This window comes from Abramis brama, assembly GCF_963993115.1.
Source record: "Abramis brama genome assembly, chromosome: 9".
Taxonomy (NCBI): domain Eukaryota; kingdom Metazoa; phylum Chordata; class Actinopteri; order Cypriniformes; family Leuciscidae; genus Abramis; species Abramis brama.
The window spans coordinates 42,707,607-42,723,836 of NC_139971.1; the positions used below are offsets into that span (position 1 = coordinate 42,707,607).

The 16,230-nt window shown below is 36.1% G+C and overlaps 1 protein-coding gene across 3 annotated transcripts in view; it reads left to right on the forward strand.

The window, feature by feature from the left end:
- The window catches only part of LOC311090011 (transcription initiation factor TFIID subunit 4), a 101,310-nt gene that overhangs the window by 20,159 nt on the left and 64,921 nt on the right, over positions 1–16,230 (forward strand). For all 3 annotated transcript variants that reach the window (XM_084125110.1, XM_084125109.1, XM_084125111.1), the window contains 5 exons: positions 601–690; positions 2,837–2,986; positions 6,852–6,927; positions 7,806–7,914; positions 12,239–12,408. In XM_084125110.1, coding sequence (XP_083981236.1) covers positions 601–690; positions 2,837–2,986; positions 6,852–6,927; positions 7,806–7,914; positions 12,239–12,408 — 595 coding nt within the window. The remainder of the gene's footprint in view (positions 1–600; positions 691–2,836; positions 2,987–6,851; positions 6,928–7,805; positions 7,915–12,238; positions 12,409–16,230) is intronic.

Below are 16,230 nucleotides of genomic sequence, written 5' to 3' on the forward strand. Positions count from 1 at the left end.
ACCAGTTCATATAAGAGCAGCTCAGACTGCTGACATCTTTAAGTCGTTGCTTAAGAACACCTGTGTTCCTTCGCTTTCATTTTGAGTTGAAAGCTAAGGTTCATTTTACTTTAATTTATTTAATTTATCTCTTTTAATTCCTTTTATAACTGTTTTAATTTCCCTTGCTTTTATTTTGTGTTTATTTTCTATGCAAAGCACTTTGAATTGCCATAGTGTGATCTTTTTAATTCCTTTCTATGTAAAGCACTTTGAATAAATGTTTTAATTTTCCTTGCTTTTATTTTGTGATTATTTCTATTCCTTTATGTAAAGCACTTTGAATTGCCATAGTGTATGAAATGTGCTATATAAATAAACTTGCCTTGCCTTGAGTTGAGTTTTGCTACTGTGACATTCTGTGTTTGTTTTATTTGTTTATTTGTGTGTATCACTCTGGTCAGCTGTGGTTGTTTTTAAATGTGCTATACAAATAAATTTGAACTTGACATTTGACTCATGTAAACTCATTAGTTTTCATCCTGCACTAATCATCTCCTCTTCCTGTAGTTTGCATGTTTTTTCGCTGTACACATGAACATCTGCTGTCGCTCCTCTCAGGATGCAAAGATCGATCCGGAGGAGTTCACCAGCCGGCTCCAGTCCGAGCTCAAGTCGTCTCCGCAGCCTTACCTGGTCCCTTTCCTGAAGGTACGAAAACACACGTGCTGGGGAAAGTTACTTTGAAAAGTAATGCGTTACCATATTGCGTTACTCCCTTAAAGGGGTGGTTGAATATGATTTGACTTTTCTAACTTTAGTTAGTGTGTAATGTTGCTGTTTGAGCATAAACAACATCTGCAAAGTTACAACGCTCAAAGTTCAAAGCAAAGGGAGATATTTGCTTTTACAGAAATCGCTTTTTAAGGACTACAACAAACGGCTGGTAGAGACTACATGACATTCCTCCCGAGTTAGTGACATCACCAACCCTAGAATTTACATAAACCCCGCCCCCTGAACACGATTTATAGATTATCATGACAGAATATGCTAATCAATGAGTAGAAGATAACTACACATCAGCTTCATAAATTCATCAACTAACCATTCAGAAATGTCGTCTACATATTGTCACTTCTTCTTGAGTCTCTCCATCTTTCTGACTTCGGTTTGAACATAAAAGGCTAAAAGTTTTAGACATTTTCAGTGCATGTGTGTGTGAGGTAAAAGGACACAAGCTCTTGAAGCTCCGCCCCCTGCGCCGGGAGCAGCAGCTCATTTGCATTTAAAGGAACAGACACAAAACGGTGCGTTTTTGCTCACCCTCAAAAAGTGACAATATTAACATGCTATATAAAAATATCTGTGGGGTATTTTGAGCTAAAACTTCACATACACACTCTGGGGACATCAGAGACTTATTTTACATCTTGTGAAAAGGGCATTATACCACCCCTTTAAAAAGTAACTAATTGCGTTACTTAGTTGCTTTTAAAGAAAAGTAATGCATTACGTTACTTTTGCGTTACTTTTTCTCACCTGGGCTGGGCTTGTTTTTTTTCTTCTATTTCTAGTTCTATTTTTGGGCAAATGTAAAGGCCTTTTCAGACCAAAATTGAAATAATAAGGCTGAAGGAAAAGCAAATTCACATGTGTACAGTAGAGGGCGCCGCTCAGGCAAAAACCGTTCAGCTGTGCTGCCATTCTGGATAACAGGAGAATAGGATGCGGGAAAAGAAAGTTTATCACTTACAGTACTTTACCAATAAAAACAAAAAATCTAAAGTCATTTTTCTTTATGGTTTAACTGAATCATCGAAGATTAGCAGCAAGTACATTGGTCAATAAAGTGAGATTAAATGCATACAAATATTTGTTTTATTTAACATATTTAATTATTGGAGGTTTGCGTATTATTCTGATTTTGCATTTCACAAATTGTATTCATTTTGAGGAATACTGAATATTTTTTGTGCAAGTGAGATTAGTAAATGCATGCTCACATTTAGTCTAGAACGACAATAACATCATGTTTACACACAACATGTGTCTCTGCACTTACGCACAAGCTTTCTCAACATGAGGATGAGAGAGCTGTCAGTCAATAAATGTGAAAAAGTAACTTCCGTTGCTTATTAGAAAAAGTAACTCAGATATTTTGCTGTAAATTTAAAAGTAATGCGATACTTTGCTAGTTACTTGAAAAAGTAATCTGATTACGTAACTCAAGTTACTTGTAATGAGTTAAACACACACACGTGGCTTGGGTTCTTCACGCTCAGTAGGTCCAGCCCGGCGTAATATGTGTCATATCCTGCGCGGTCCGACCTGGCACGCTAATGCGACCGCGCTGTCATGCTACGCTAGCTGGCTTACATCAAAATCCTCCAGAAATAGACATCGGGAGCCTGCGGTGTCCTCTCGGGGACATCAGGGAGACGTCTTTGATTACTGCGGTTAATGTTCTTTGTCGGCCTCTATGAGTTCACACACACACAGAACTTTTATATTCTAAAATGGAATTGGAATTACACATATAAGATGCTGTTGTTATTGTGAATGATTCATCAGTGCACATTATTCCAAAGAAAAAAAGTTCTGGTCCTCTACAAGTAGATTTTTTTTGCAATATTATATCAGAAGTTCAGTATTTGAAAATTTCCACGTCAAAGCATGATTAGAAATGTGCAAAAGTTTTTAAATTACACTTTCAATAGTACATTCATAGACATTCCATGTTTTCACGGGATGAATTTGTTTAAAAGGCGTGAATGAATGATTACTGAAATATGTGATAGGAAAAAAGGCAATAAAATCATGCCATTCATATTTTACATTGGGTGTGTGTTTGCAGAAAAGTCTCCCTGCGTTGCGTCTGTCTCTCCTGAACAGCCAGCATTCTCTCACTCAACCTCTACAGCCCAACAAGAGCAGTGTGACGCCGGTCCAGACGAGTGTCAGTGTTCGTCCACACCAGCCCAACAGCACCGCTGTCCTGCCTCAAGTATGAGCTCACCCCTCACTCGCTCTTCTGGGCTCAGATGTGACCCTGCACCACAAAACCAGTCACATGGGTCAATTTTATGAAATTGAGATTTATGCATCATATGAAAGCTGAATAAATAAGCTTTCCATTAACGTATGGTTTGTTAGGATAGGGCGATATTTGGTCGAGATACAACTATTGTAAATCTGGAATCTGAGGGTGCAAAAAAATCGAAACATTGAGAAAATCTCCTTTAAAGTTGTTCATTTGTGTTCGCGATTGTGCTGCATTCACTTTTAAAAAAAAAATATATTTATGGTAGAAAATTTACAAAATATTTCATGGAACATGATCTTTACTTAATATCCTAATGATTTTTGGCATAAAAGAAAAATCGATAATTTTGACCCATACAATGTATTGTTGGCTATTGCCACAGATATACCCGTGCGACTCGAGACTGGTGACGTGATCCAGGGTCACATATGTTTTTGATATTCAATATCTTCCTTCAGTTACTCTGAGCAATATAGCAGATATTGTGTGCGTGTGTGTGTGTGTGTGTGTGTGTGTGTGTGTGTGTGTGTGTGAGATGAGAGCCATAATGTGTGACAGAAAGAGAGTGGAAAAGGAAGGCCATCGCATTAAGGGAACAGTTCCTGCTTTTAGTTTAATGATGTCTTGACTGTCATGAGATGTGAGATCATAGTGTGGAAATAAGAGCATGTTCAGCACATGTACGTCTGTTAAAGTAATCCGTCTGCAAAACAACAAACATCTGAGGCACTTATTTAAAAAAGCAGATTTCAATACACATCTTAAACACATTTAACATTTTACAGGAAATGTTTTGAGACGTTGCAAACGCCCTAAACGCATCTTCTACCAGATGAAAACGCACATCATCTTGTGTTTATTTTTTGATGATGTTGTGCTGCTCATCTTGGCCAGGCCACTTCTGTAAAAGAGATTTTTCATCTCAGAAAGTTTTATCTGGTTAAATAAAGGGCAAAAAAAACAAAAGCATCAAATCTGTGCGATTTACGTGTGATTTCAGGAATTTTGCTCTTTTGAATAAACCAGTTTGATGTACTTTGCGACTGTAATGTTTGCAACTCAAAACTCCCTCTTCAGTCACTCTAAAACTACATTTGGTTACACTTTATTTTAAGGTGTCATTGTTACAGTGTAATTATATATTTAAGTACTGAGTAATATTAATTAACCACATGTACTTACTATAGGGTTAGGGTAGGATTAGGGTTTGGTTGAGGATTAGTTGCGTGTAATTATGCATAATTTACTGTTATTACTATGGTAAGTACATGTAACATATGTAACAAGGACACTGTAAAATAAAGTGTTACCCTAAATGTTTTTCATTTGGACATCATCATCATCAGTGCCATGACCTCATTAAAGGAATAGTTCACCCAAAAATTAACATTTTGTCATCATTTACTCTCCCTCAAGTTGTTTCAAACCTGCATGAGTTTCTTTCTTCTTTTGAACACTAAAGGAGATTTTCTGAAGATTCCCGGTAACAGTCGATGGCATCCACTGACTTCCATAAGTATGGAGAAAAATACTGGCTATATCAACTCTCTGGTTCCCAACATTCTTCAAAATATCTTCTTTTGTGTTCAACAGAAGAAAGAAACTTATGATCACCCATATTTGCATATCATTATTATTATTCATTCAGAAGCTTGTTGAGGCCATTTTTATTCATTTTATATGCAAAGAGTTAAAAAAAGATTGTTAAATGATAAGTATTGTGTTTTATCGTAATGCATTGTATATTGGTGCATATGAAAGAAAATTACTTCTTTGTGTTCATTTAGTTTTGAAATGTTTTTTTCTCCTATTGAAAAAAGAAAATAATCTCCCTTTATACCATTTCAAAGCCAATACAAAATACACAGATATACACAACTGTTAAAAGTTTGGGGTCAGTAAGATTTTCATTGTTTTTGAACACTTTCTTCTGCTCACCAAAGGCTGCATTTATTTGATAAAAAATACACTAGAAACAGTGAAATATTATTACATTTTAAAATAACTGTTTTCTATGTGAATATATAGTAAAGTGTAATTTATTCCTGTGATCAAAGCTGAATTTTCAGCATCATTACTCCAGTCTTCAGTGTCACATGATCCTTCAGAAATCACTCTAATATGATGATTTGATGCTCAAGAAACATTTATGATTATTATCAGTGTTGAAAACAGTTGTGCTGCTTCATATTTTTGTGGAAACCGTCATATATTTAATTTTTCAGGATTCTTTGATGAATAGAAAGTTCAAAGAACAGCATTTATTGATACGGAGCCCCATGGTGATGGAAAAATTTGAGATGGGATGAAAAATTATATTTCAGTGCTTTTGGCGCAAAACATTTGCAAGAAAACGCAAAAGCATACTTCCATCTCATATTTATTTTCCTTCACCATGTTCCTTTGGAGCTCCGTATATTTTAAATAGAAATGTTTTGTTGCATTATAAATGTCTTTACTGTCACTTTTAATCAATATAATGCATGAATTTCTTTCATATTCTTCTTACTGACCCCAAACTTTTTAACAGTAATGCATATTAAATATCTTCAAAAGACCAAAAAACATCTAAATATAATTTTTAAGCTCTTTCATATGAGAAAATGGGATATGTTCATGGTATATAATAGTGACGGTGAGTTGGACAGTGTGTCCTGCAGCCGTTCCGAGGTTCACGAGGAGATCTCCCCGAGGTTTGCCGGCTCTGAGCTGTAATGTAGCGACAGAGTCCGGGAACAACGGAACGAGTCCGAGAAATATGCAGGTGGAGGGAAAGTGGAATGGATGGATGGGATTTGCTCAGGGCGGCACTGAGGGACTCGCGGGGACGAAGCGTCTCTATTAGTGTTGCTCCTGTGTTCTCACTTTGTCACTACCTTGTTTTCTTCCTCTTTCTCTCTCTATTGTTCTTGGAAAAATCAGCCTGTGTATTCTAAACCACACCTAGATGTGAGATTTTCTAGATCTCCATGAAAACACCCTGTAATTATTTTAAATTCTCTGAATAAGAACCTACATCTTAAATAGACTTTATTTTATTAATACATGTTCTTATTTTTCATTTTATTTTATGTATGCAAAGTAACCCTGTTAGAGAAAGAAAATATAATTGTTTGAAATTAAACCCTTAAAGGTTTATTGAACCTTTCGAAAAAATATCTTTAAAAAATTGCATGTGTTTTTGTTGAGTATCGTATTTAATACATCAGTCTCATATAATATGATATAGTGAGAATATGGAGGAAAAATAGCTCAGAGGCCGAAACTGAGCAAAAATATGCAATTTGGTGCAAATATTGATATTTATATGGACAAAAAGTGATGAAATTCTGATGTTTGTAATGTAAATCTCTGAGATCTTAGCAGATGCTTACATAAAATGCATATATATATCAGTCGTCTCTCTATATCTGCTAATGATGTCTTAGTAAGATATTAGATTAAATAATGATTAGTTTTATGATCAAAGCTCTGTAGTTTTAAAGCATATAATGCAATGCAATACAATGATTGAGAGATGAACAAATAAACCTTCCTCAAAAGCCTGATGATCATAAATGATGTCTGAGGTGCTTCATTCCAGCTGAAATATTACTCCGAATATAAGTTATAGTTATGTTTACTTGATAAATATATTTCACAGCAGAAAGACACGTGAGGCGGGCTGACAGAGGCCTTAGAAATATGATACCGTTGGCTTTATAAACCTGTCGAGATGCTGCTGATTCACGTCTGAAGTGAGCAAGACTCGAGTGTAAGATTGTTAGGATATGAAGGTGAAACGGATTAAATGTGTGTGTGTGTGTGTGTGTGTGTGTGTTTGTAGGGTGTTAAGAGATCGACGGGTCCTGGCGGTCAGATACGGATGCCTGTGGTCATCACACAGACGGTGCGAGCGACAGGTGACTTTCATTTGTTTATTCACTCATCAGCTTTACATGAACACACACACACACACACACACACACACACACACACACACACACACACACACACACAGGTGTGTGCATGCAGATTTGATCCGTCTTTCTTCCCCTGCCCATCTCAGTCTGGTTTGTGTTATATTTTAGCCCTGGAAGAGCATTTTCAGGGAGAAAGTTTCTAAAAATAGCGTCTCCTGTAGCTGTGGGGCAAGAACATGCCTCTTAACATCACGTTCAAATGCACCCTGGCGGTCGCTGTGTGTGTGAGGAGTGTGTAGGGGAACTCTGAGAGACAGACAGAGAGAGAAGAGATGCAGGAGGACAAAAGCAGAGGATCAGTAAAAATGGCAGCTCTCCTTGTTTTTCTGTCTCTTTTCGGGGAAATCTCACAAAACCTGTCAAGAACATGTCCGGGTCGTGTGCCACCATCAAACCAAAATGATAAATAAGAAATTTTTATGTACTTTAAATTAATTTTTATTTATTTATTCATTATTTTTATTTTTATTTGAAAGAAAATGAAGCATGTGTCCATGCTTATCGTTCTATCGATCTATCTATCTATCTATCTATCTATCTATCTATCTATCTATCTATCTATCTATCTATCTATCTGTCTGTCTGTCTGTCTGTCTGTCTGTCTGTCTGTCTGTAATGAGACTTTTGCAATCAAATGCGTTTAATTGTCACAGTGCAGAAACTCATAATGCTTCTAGGCTTCATTAGCTCATTGTGAAATACAGTGTGTTAGTGTGAAGTGTGACGTGTGACTTGAGCTTGTTTGAGCTCCTGACAGATTCAGATTTGTTGAAAAGAGGTGTGTAAGTTCGTGATAATGTTGTCTTGTCTTTTCCCAGGTACTCTAGGGAAGCCTGCAGCTCTCCCGATGGGCAAGAGCCCTGTCAGCGTTCAGCTCTCAGGGAACCAGAAGAACCGGCTGAATGACCCGGGGGGGGGCTCGTTCAGGTACTGCAATACCGGCCGCCGGCACACGAGAGCAGTGTTTCACTGACTGCGGGACACACACTCACTCTCACACTCCTCCTCAAAGCTGTCGCTCTGTTCGGCAGCGAGACTGAACACAGGAGAAAGTTTGGCATGAAGATGCTCCTGACTTCAGTGTCCTAATGTTCCTCGGGCGTGATCATTTCAAAACTAGCTAAATTACTTTAAAATTAAAACTAAATTACATTAACTATATATATATATATATATATATATATATATATATATATATATATATATATATATATATATATATATATATATATATATTATTGGTGTGTGTGCGTGTATACATACACCAATTATATATATATATATATATATATATATATATATATATATATATATATATATATATATATATATATCTTTTATGTAATATTTATTTAATTTTCAGTCATTTTAATACTTCAATTTAAGTTATATTTATATATTTATCTCATTTTTTTGTATTTAATTGACCAAAAAACGATTTATTATTAGGCCCTAGTTTTAGTTCACAATAACAACACTGTTTTATATGCTTGAATATTTACATTAAATTTAAAATATATTTATTTTTTATATATATATACATTGATTAAATAGCATAATCAATCACACAATGATTTTCAAATTCTTTTTCTTCTTACTAAAGATGATTAAATACTTGAAAAGCAAGTATTTCAAAAAATAATTTTTGCTTTAAATGAACATTATAAATGAAGACAGAGCTTAACGTGGAAAAGCTTTAGTCTCTAGCTTACCGGATGTTACTCTCCACTTTTATTTAATGTGTGTGCTCATTTCAAAACAAGCTTCAATTCACTTGATATTCACTAATTATGGATTTACAGTAAGAACTATAGTATTTGGCTGAAACTGTGCTTATGAGGGACAGATATTGTGGCTCGATATGATATCAAGCGCTGGTCAAACTTGACTGGAATAAACTGTGAATCGTGTTCTCCTCGTTGTACATTGAGCTGCTACCTGTGTAGGGCGCTTCATCTCAGGTTAAGATGCTCCCTATGTAGACTGTGAACACTGAGGCAGCTCGCTAGGGTGTGTAACAGAGCTATTGTGTTTTGTCTTGTGTGTGTGTGTGACAGGTCATAGAGTTCACAGTTATGTCTCTCTCTCTCTCTCTCTCTCTGCTCCAGGCGTCAGCCGCAGGCTCTGATTGATAAACCAATAAATCTTTAGCAGTGTAGCTAATTAAGCTGTCAGGTTTGCTTGTTACTGACGACCCTGTGCCCGACGGCGTGTTTCGTGACCATGATGTTTGTGATTGGCTCTCGCACCCTGATCAAACCAAACCACCCGTCGGGTAACACCAGGTCTCTGAGTTTAGTTCAGTTTAGTTTAGTTTTTACTGAGAGAAAATAAGAAAGAGAGAACAAACATACAATATATAGTGCAAAGAAGTTCCACAGCTTTTCAATAAATATGAGAAATAAATAAGAATAATAAGAATAATATTATTATACATATGTAACATATAGTGTATACAGATATAGTATGTACAGATTTCTTATCAAATTGATTGCTTTAGTGAGCAGGAGAATTATTATTATTATTATTATTATTATTTCAGCAAATGTGGTTGAAAAGAGTATAAAGAAGAAATAAATAAAATAAAATAGAATAAAATATTGTATATGAAGTTTAAATATAGTTTAGTTTAGTAACTACAGCAAAGTTTCCCAATTGGAAAAAATACTCATTTTGTGAATCAAAGTATTATTTATATACTATTATAGTATTTATTAATATTTTCAATTAGCTTTTGTTTATGTTTTTATAATTTCAGTTTTCATTTTAATTTTGTCATGTGCTTTTGTCATTTTTATTAGTTTTTTAAAATATTATTAATATTTAAATATATTTTATTTTAAATATCAAAATATTTAGCTTTAATTAATTTTTTTGTTTAGTTTTAGTAATTTTAGTATTCAATTTATAGTACTTCAATTTAAATTTATTTATTTCAATTAGTTGACGATTGTTTATATATATATATATTTTTTATTTATTTTTTATTATGTCATTCCCAATGCATCATGGGATGAGCAGATTGTTCATTTAATGACTTTCAAATACTCTTTGTCTTGAAGATTATTAAATTTCAAATACTTTTTTGCTTCAAATGAATATTTTAATTAGCTGGTTGGTTTAGTTAAAGGCTTAAAACTAATTATTCAATACTTTTTTGGAAATATTTAAGAAGAAAATGGCAATGTTTTTTGGCAATTGAAAATTAAAATGGCAATTTTGGCAGTAAATATTGTAACTTTTTTCATAAAGGGAGGCCGAATGGGACAGATCATATGGTGTAAGAAAGCTAATAATTCACATGACTTGAAAACTCCTCTCATTCATGTCTGTGGCGTGTGGCGGCAGCTAGGCTAACGTGCTAGCTCAGCGCAGTGCTAATGGCCTCTGTCAGCTCCTGCCGTGGTGTCAGGACTCATATACACCCTGCCCAGCCGGAGCACACACACACTCTCACACACACACACACACTCACTCACTCGGGCACCCGTGGACGCGGGTGAAGATGCCAGGGGGTCAGTGTCAGAAACAGAGGTACAGACGCGGACGTAAATCAGAGTGGAGCTGAGTGAACTTTGACCTCTGTGGCCGGAGCCATGAAGTTTTCAGCAGCGCCTCGGGCGCAGGAAACTCCACTGCTAATGTGCCGTAATTAGGACACTGTTACCAAGGCAACGGGGAAAAGGGAGAGTAATGATTGGGTGAAAAAGCTGCCAGTCGCACTGATGGAATGTGTCACGCTTGCCTGATAACGTCAACATTCCGGTGGAATATTAGTGCTATTGTAATATTTATTTGTGTTTTGAGTTAGCTTTAATTTAAAACTTTCAGTTTTCATTTTAGTTTGTGTTTGTAACTTTGTTATGTGCTTGTCATTTTTATTAATATTTCTTTTTAACTTTATTTTTATTTCAGTTTTACTTTTAGTAATTTTATCCATCCATCGTCCATCCATCATCCATCCATCCATCATCTATCATTCACACATCCATCCATCCATCCATCCATCCATCCATCCATCCATCCATCATTCACACATCCATCCATCCATCCATCCATCATCCATCCATCCATCATCTATCATTCACACATCCATCCATCCATCATCCATCCATCCATCCATCATCTATCATTCACACATCCATCCATCCATCCATCCATCCATCCATCCATCATCTATCATTCACACATCCATTCATCCATCCATCCATCATCCATCCATCCATCCATCCATCCATCCATCCATCATCCATCCATCCACCATCCATCCATCCATCCATCCATCCATTCATCCATCCATCATCTATCATTCACACATCCATCCATCCATCCATCCATCATCCATCCATCCATCCATCCATCATATATCATTCACACATCCATCCATCCATCCATCCATCCATCCATCCATCCATCCATCATCTATCATTCACCCATCCATCCATCCATCCATCCATCCATCCATCCATCCATCCATCATCCATCCATCCATCCATCATCTATCATTCACCCATCCATCCATCCATCCATCCATCCATCCATCCATCCATCATGTCACAATGCAAAAAATATATTTACTTAATTATTTCCTGCACATTCCCATTCTGTTCATAATACATGTGATGTACACAGACAGTCGACAAATAACATGTCTGACAACTTTATTTAATGATTATTTAATAATTTTAACAATATTTATATCACATCTATTATTTTATTTATTTTTTATTTTATTTATTTTATTTTATGCTCATTGTCCATAATACATGTGATGCAAATGTGGGTAGCTGACAAAAAATAGCCTTGAGCATTTTTTTATTTACTTTATTTATTTATTTAATTTTAATGTACTCACATCCACATTCCCATTTTGTTCAGAATACTCGTGATGCACACGGATAGTCGACAAATAATTTATATTTGTTAAATTTTTATTTTTATGTTGATGAGTGTAGGAGTGACTATTTTAGGTTCTGTCACTGACCACCATTACTTGTAAGTTTCTCACCACTACTAATCATTTTTTTGATTAGTTAATTTCATCCTGCATGAACAACCATCAGAATAATACGTACAATAAATACTTTTTAATGTAGTTAAATTAGTTAACCAGGCGAGTAAACATCAGTGGCTGATTGTCGAATATCAAGTGCTTTGAATATGCATTAATATGTTGATTATAGTCTCCAGTACTGTATGTAAATCAGATATCGTGCTGTGAGATCAGACTGATTTTCGTCGGTTATTTCAGAGACGATGATGACATCAACGATGTGGCGTCTATGGCCGGCGTGAACCTCAACGAAGAGAGCGCTCGTATTCTGGCGACCAACTCTGAGCTGGTGGGAACGCAGATCCGCTCCTGTAAAGATGAGGCGTTCCTGCCGACGGGTCTGTTACACCGGCGGATACTGGAAACAGGTAGAGTACCTCCACCGTCAACACTGCGCTAATGCACCAGGTGTTTACACTGCTAGATATACAGTGAGGAAAATAAGTATTTGAACACCCTGCTATTTTGCAAGTTCTCCCACTTGGAAATCATGGAGGGGTCTGAAATTGTCATCGTAGGTGCATGTCCACTGTGAGAGACATAATCTAAAAAAAAAAATCCAGAAATCACAATGTATGATTTTTTAACTATTTATTTGTATGATACAGCTGCAAATAAGTATTTGAACACCTGTCTATCAGCTAGAATTCTGACCCTCAAAGACCTGTTAGTCTGCCTTTAAAATGTCCACCTCCACTCCATTTATTATCCTAAATTAGATGCACCTGTTTGAGGTCGTTAGCTGCATAAAGACACCTGTCCACCCCATACAATCAGTAAGAATCCAACTACTAACATGGCCAAGACCAAAGAGCTGTCCAAAGACACTAGAGACAAAATTGTACACCTCCACAAGGCTGGAAAGGGCTACGGGGAAATTGCCAAGCAGCTTGGTGAAAAAAGGTCCACTGTTGGAGCAATCATTAGAAAATGGAAGAAGCTAAACATGACTGTCAATCTCCCTCGGACTGGGGCTCCATGCAAGATCTCACCTCGTGGGGTCTCAATGATCCTAAGAAAGGTGAGAAATCAGCCCAGAACTACACGGGAGGAGCTGGTCAATGACCTGAAAAGAGCTGGGACCACCGTTTCCAAGGTTACTGTTGGTAATACACTAAGACGTCATGGTTTGAAATCATGCATGGCACGGAAGGTTCCCCTGCTTAAACCAGCACATGTCAAGGCCCGTCTTAAGTTTGCCAATGACCATTTGGATGATCCAGAGGAGTCATGGGAGAAAGTCATGTGGTCAGATGAGACCAAAATAGAACTTTTTGGTCATAATTCCACTAAACGTGTTTGGAGGAAGAAGAATGATGAGTACCACCCCAAGAACACCATCCCTACTGTGAAGCATGGGGGGTGGTAGCATCATGCTTTGGGGGTGTTTTTCTGCACATGGGACAGGGCGACTGCACTGTATTAAGGAGAGGATGACCGGGGCCATGTATTGCGAGATTTTGGGGAACAACCTCCTTCCCTCAGTTAGAGCATTGAAGATGGGTCGAGGCTGGGTCTTCCAACATGACAATGACCCGAAGCACACAGCCAGGATAACCAAGGAGTGGCTCTGTAAGAAGCATATCAAGGTTCTGGCGTGGCCTAGCCAGTCTCTAGACCTAAACCCAATAGAGAATCTTTGGAGGGAGCTCAAACTCCGTGTTTCTCAGCGACAGCCCAGAAACCTGACTGATCTAGAGAAGATCTGTGTGGAGGAGTGGGCCAAAATCCCTCCTGCAGTGTGTGCAAACCTGGTGAACTACAGGAAACGTTTGACCTCTGTAATTGCAAACAAAGGCTACTGTACCAAATATTAACATTGATTTTCTCAGGTGTTCAAATACTTATTTGCAGCTGTATCATACAAATAAATAGTTAAAAAAATCATACATTGTGATTTCTGGATTTTTTTTTTTAGATTATGTCTCTCACAGTGGACATGCACCTACGATGACAATTTCAGACCCCTCCATGATTTCTAAGTGGGAGAACTTGCAAAATAGCAGGGTGTTCAAATACTTATTTTCCTCACTGTATGTTCAGAAGAGTCTCGCAAGGACACACACAAACCCGTCTCATCGTTCCGGGATGATATGGAGTTAAAAAGCCTGGAGCTTTTAAACTTTTTCTGTTCTTGTAAATGTAGGCCAGTCCACGCTCGCTTTGGGCCACCAGGAGTGTGTGTCCTTATTGTTCCACCAAACTCTCACTATATCAGAATTTTTATTGTTGTCCCCAGTAGAAACACGTTTTTACTAATGCTGGACAACGATTAATCACATCCAAAATAAAAGTTTGTGTTTACATAATATATGTGTGTATACTGTGTATGATTATTTTGTATATATAAATACACACACATGCATGTATATATATATATTGTGATATACACTATTGTTCAAAAGTTTGGGGTCTTAAATGTTTTTGAAAAGTAAATTTTGCTCATTAACACTGCATTTATTTGATCAAAAATACAGTAAAAAATTATGAAATATTATTAAAATATAAAATAACAGTTTTCTATGTGAATATATATTAAAGTGTAATTTATTCCTGTGATCAAAGCTGAATTTTCAGCATCATTACTCCAGTCTTCAGTGTCACATGATCCTTCAGAAATCACTCTAATATGATGATTTGATGCTCAAGAATCATTTATGATTATTATCAGTGTTGAAAACTGTTGTGCTGCTTCATATTTATGTGCAAACCGTGATTCATTTTTTTCAGGATTCTTTGAGTAGGAAGTTCAAGAGAACAGCATTTAATTAAAAAAGAAATATTTTGCATTATTATAAATGTCTTTACTGTCACTTTTGATCAATTTAATGCATCCTTTCTGAAGAAAAGTATTAATTTCTTTTAAAAAAAAATCGTATTGACCCCAAACTTTTGAACGGTAGTGTATATATATATATATATATATATATATATATATATATATATATATATATATATATAATATAAATGATGTATAAATATATATATATACAGTATATACATGCAAATATTTCTTAAATATATACATGCATGTGTGTGTATTTATATATACAAAATAATCATACACAGTACACACACATATATTATGTAAACACAGACTTTTATTTTGGATGTGATTAATCGTGATTAATTGTTGCCCGGCACTTTTTACATTTGTGGTTTTGCATCTTTTTAACGGGATCTGGAACCGTTTTCACGTTGTTAAAGAGGTCATTACATGGAAAAGTGGTTTGATTACCATGGAAAAATGTTCGACTCATCCTGCTGTGTTTGTGTAAATAAATACCAAAAAGAGCAGCACACTGCAAGATCCACTTGTGATGAGAGATGAATGTTTGTCTGCCTAGGTTTGCATTGTATCCGCATATCTGTCAACATATTTATTTAACCTGGAATGTTCCTCAACAAACGCTAGAATATACACTACCATTCAAACGTTTGAAGCTTTTAAAGAAAGAAAGTAATACTTTTAGTAATCAAGAATGCATTCAATTGGTCAAAAGTGACAGTAAAGACATTTATATAATGCCCAAAAATTCTGTTTTTTTAACTTTCTTTTCATCTGAGGACAGAAATATGAAGCAGCACAACAGTTTTCAACATTGATAATAATCATAAATGTTTCTTGATCATCAAATCATCATATTAGAGTGATTTCTGAAGGATCATGTGACACTGAAGACTGGAGTAATGATGCTGAAAATTCAGCTTTAAATTCAGAAATAAACTCAAATAGAAAACAGTTATTTGAATTTGTAATATTTCACTATTTTCTTGAACGCACCATTATATCGAGCGGTAGACTGGCGTTCATGTGGATTGCTCCCAAACACGTAATTTAAAACCTCATTCACTCAAGTGATTCTGCTTATGTGATGTGCTTTGTATAGTTTACAAATGTCTCAGATGAGTCAAGCTAATTTACTGCTAAACGGAGTACGATTTCTCTCACAAAATGCACCATTTTCAGACTAGAATCTTATGAAGGACATAGAAAGTTCTTTCCTCACAAACTAGTTTAAACTAGCACTTGTTCTCTCACCCTCGTGTTCGCTACACATCAGATCTCTCAGTTAAGCGTCAGAAGCCCTAGGGTTTCTGTTTTACCGCGCGTTAATGTCGGCATCGAGCTGTCGCTGGGAGAAGCGTGTAATTCTTCTCAAAGGTGCAGGAGTGTGTGTAGGAGGACG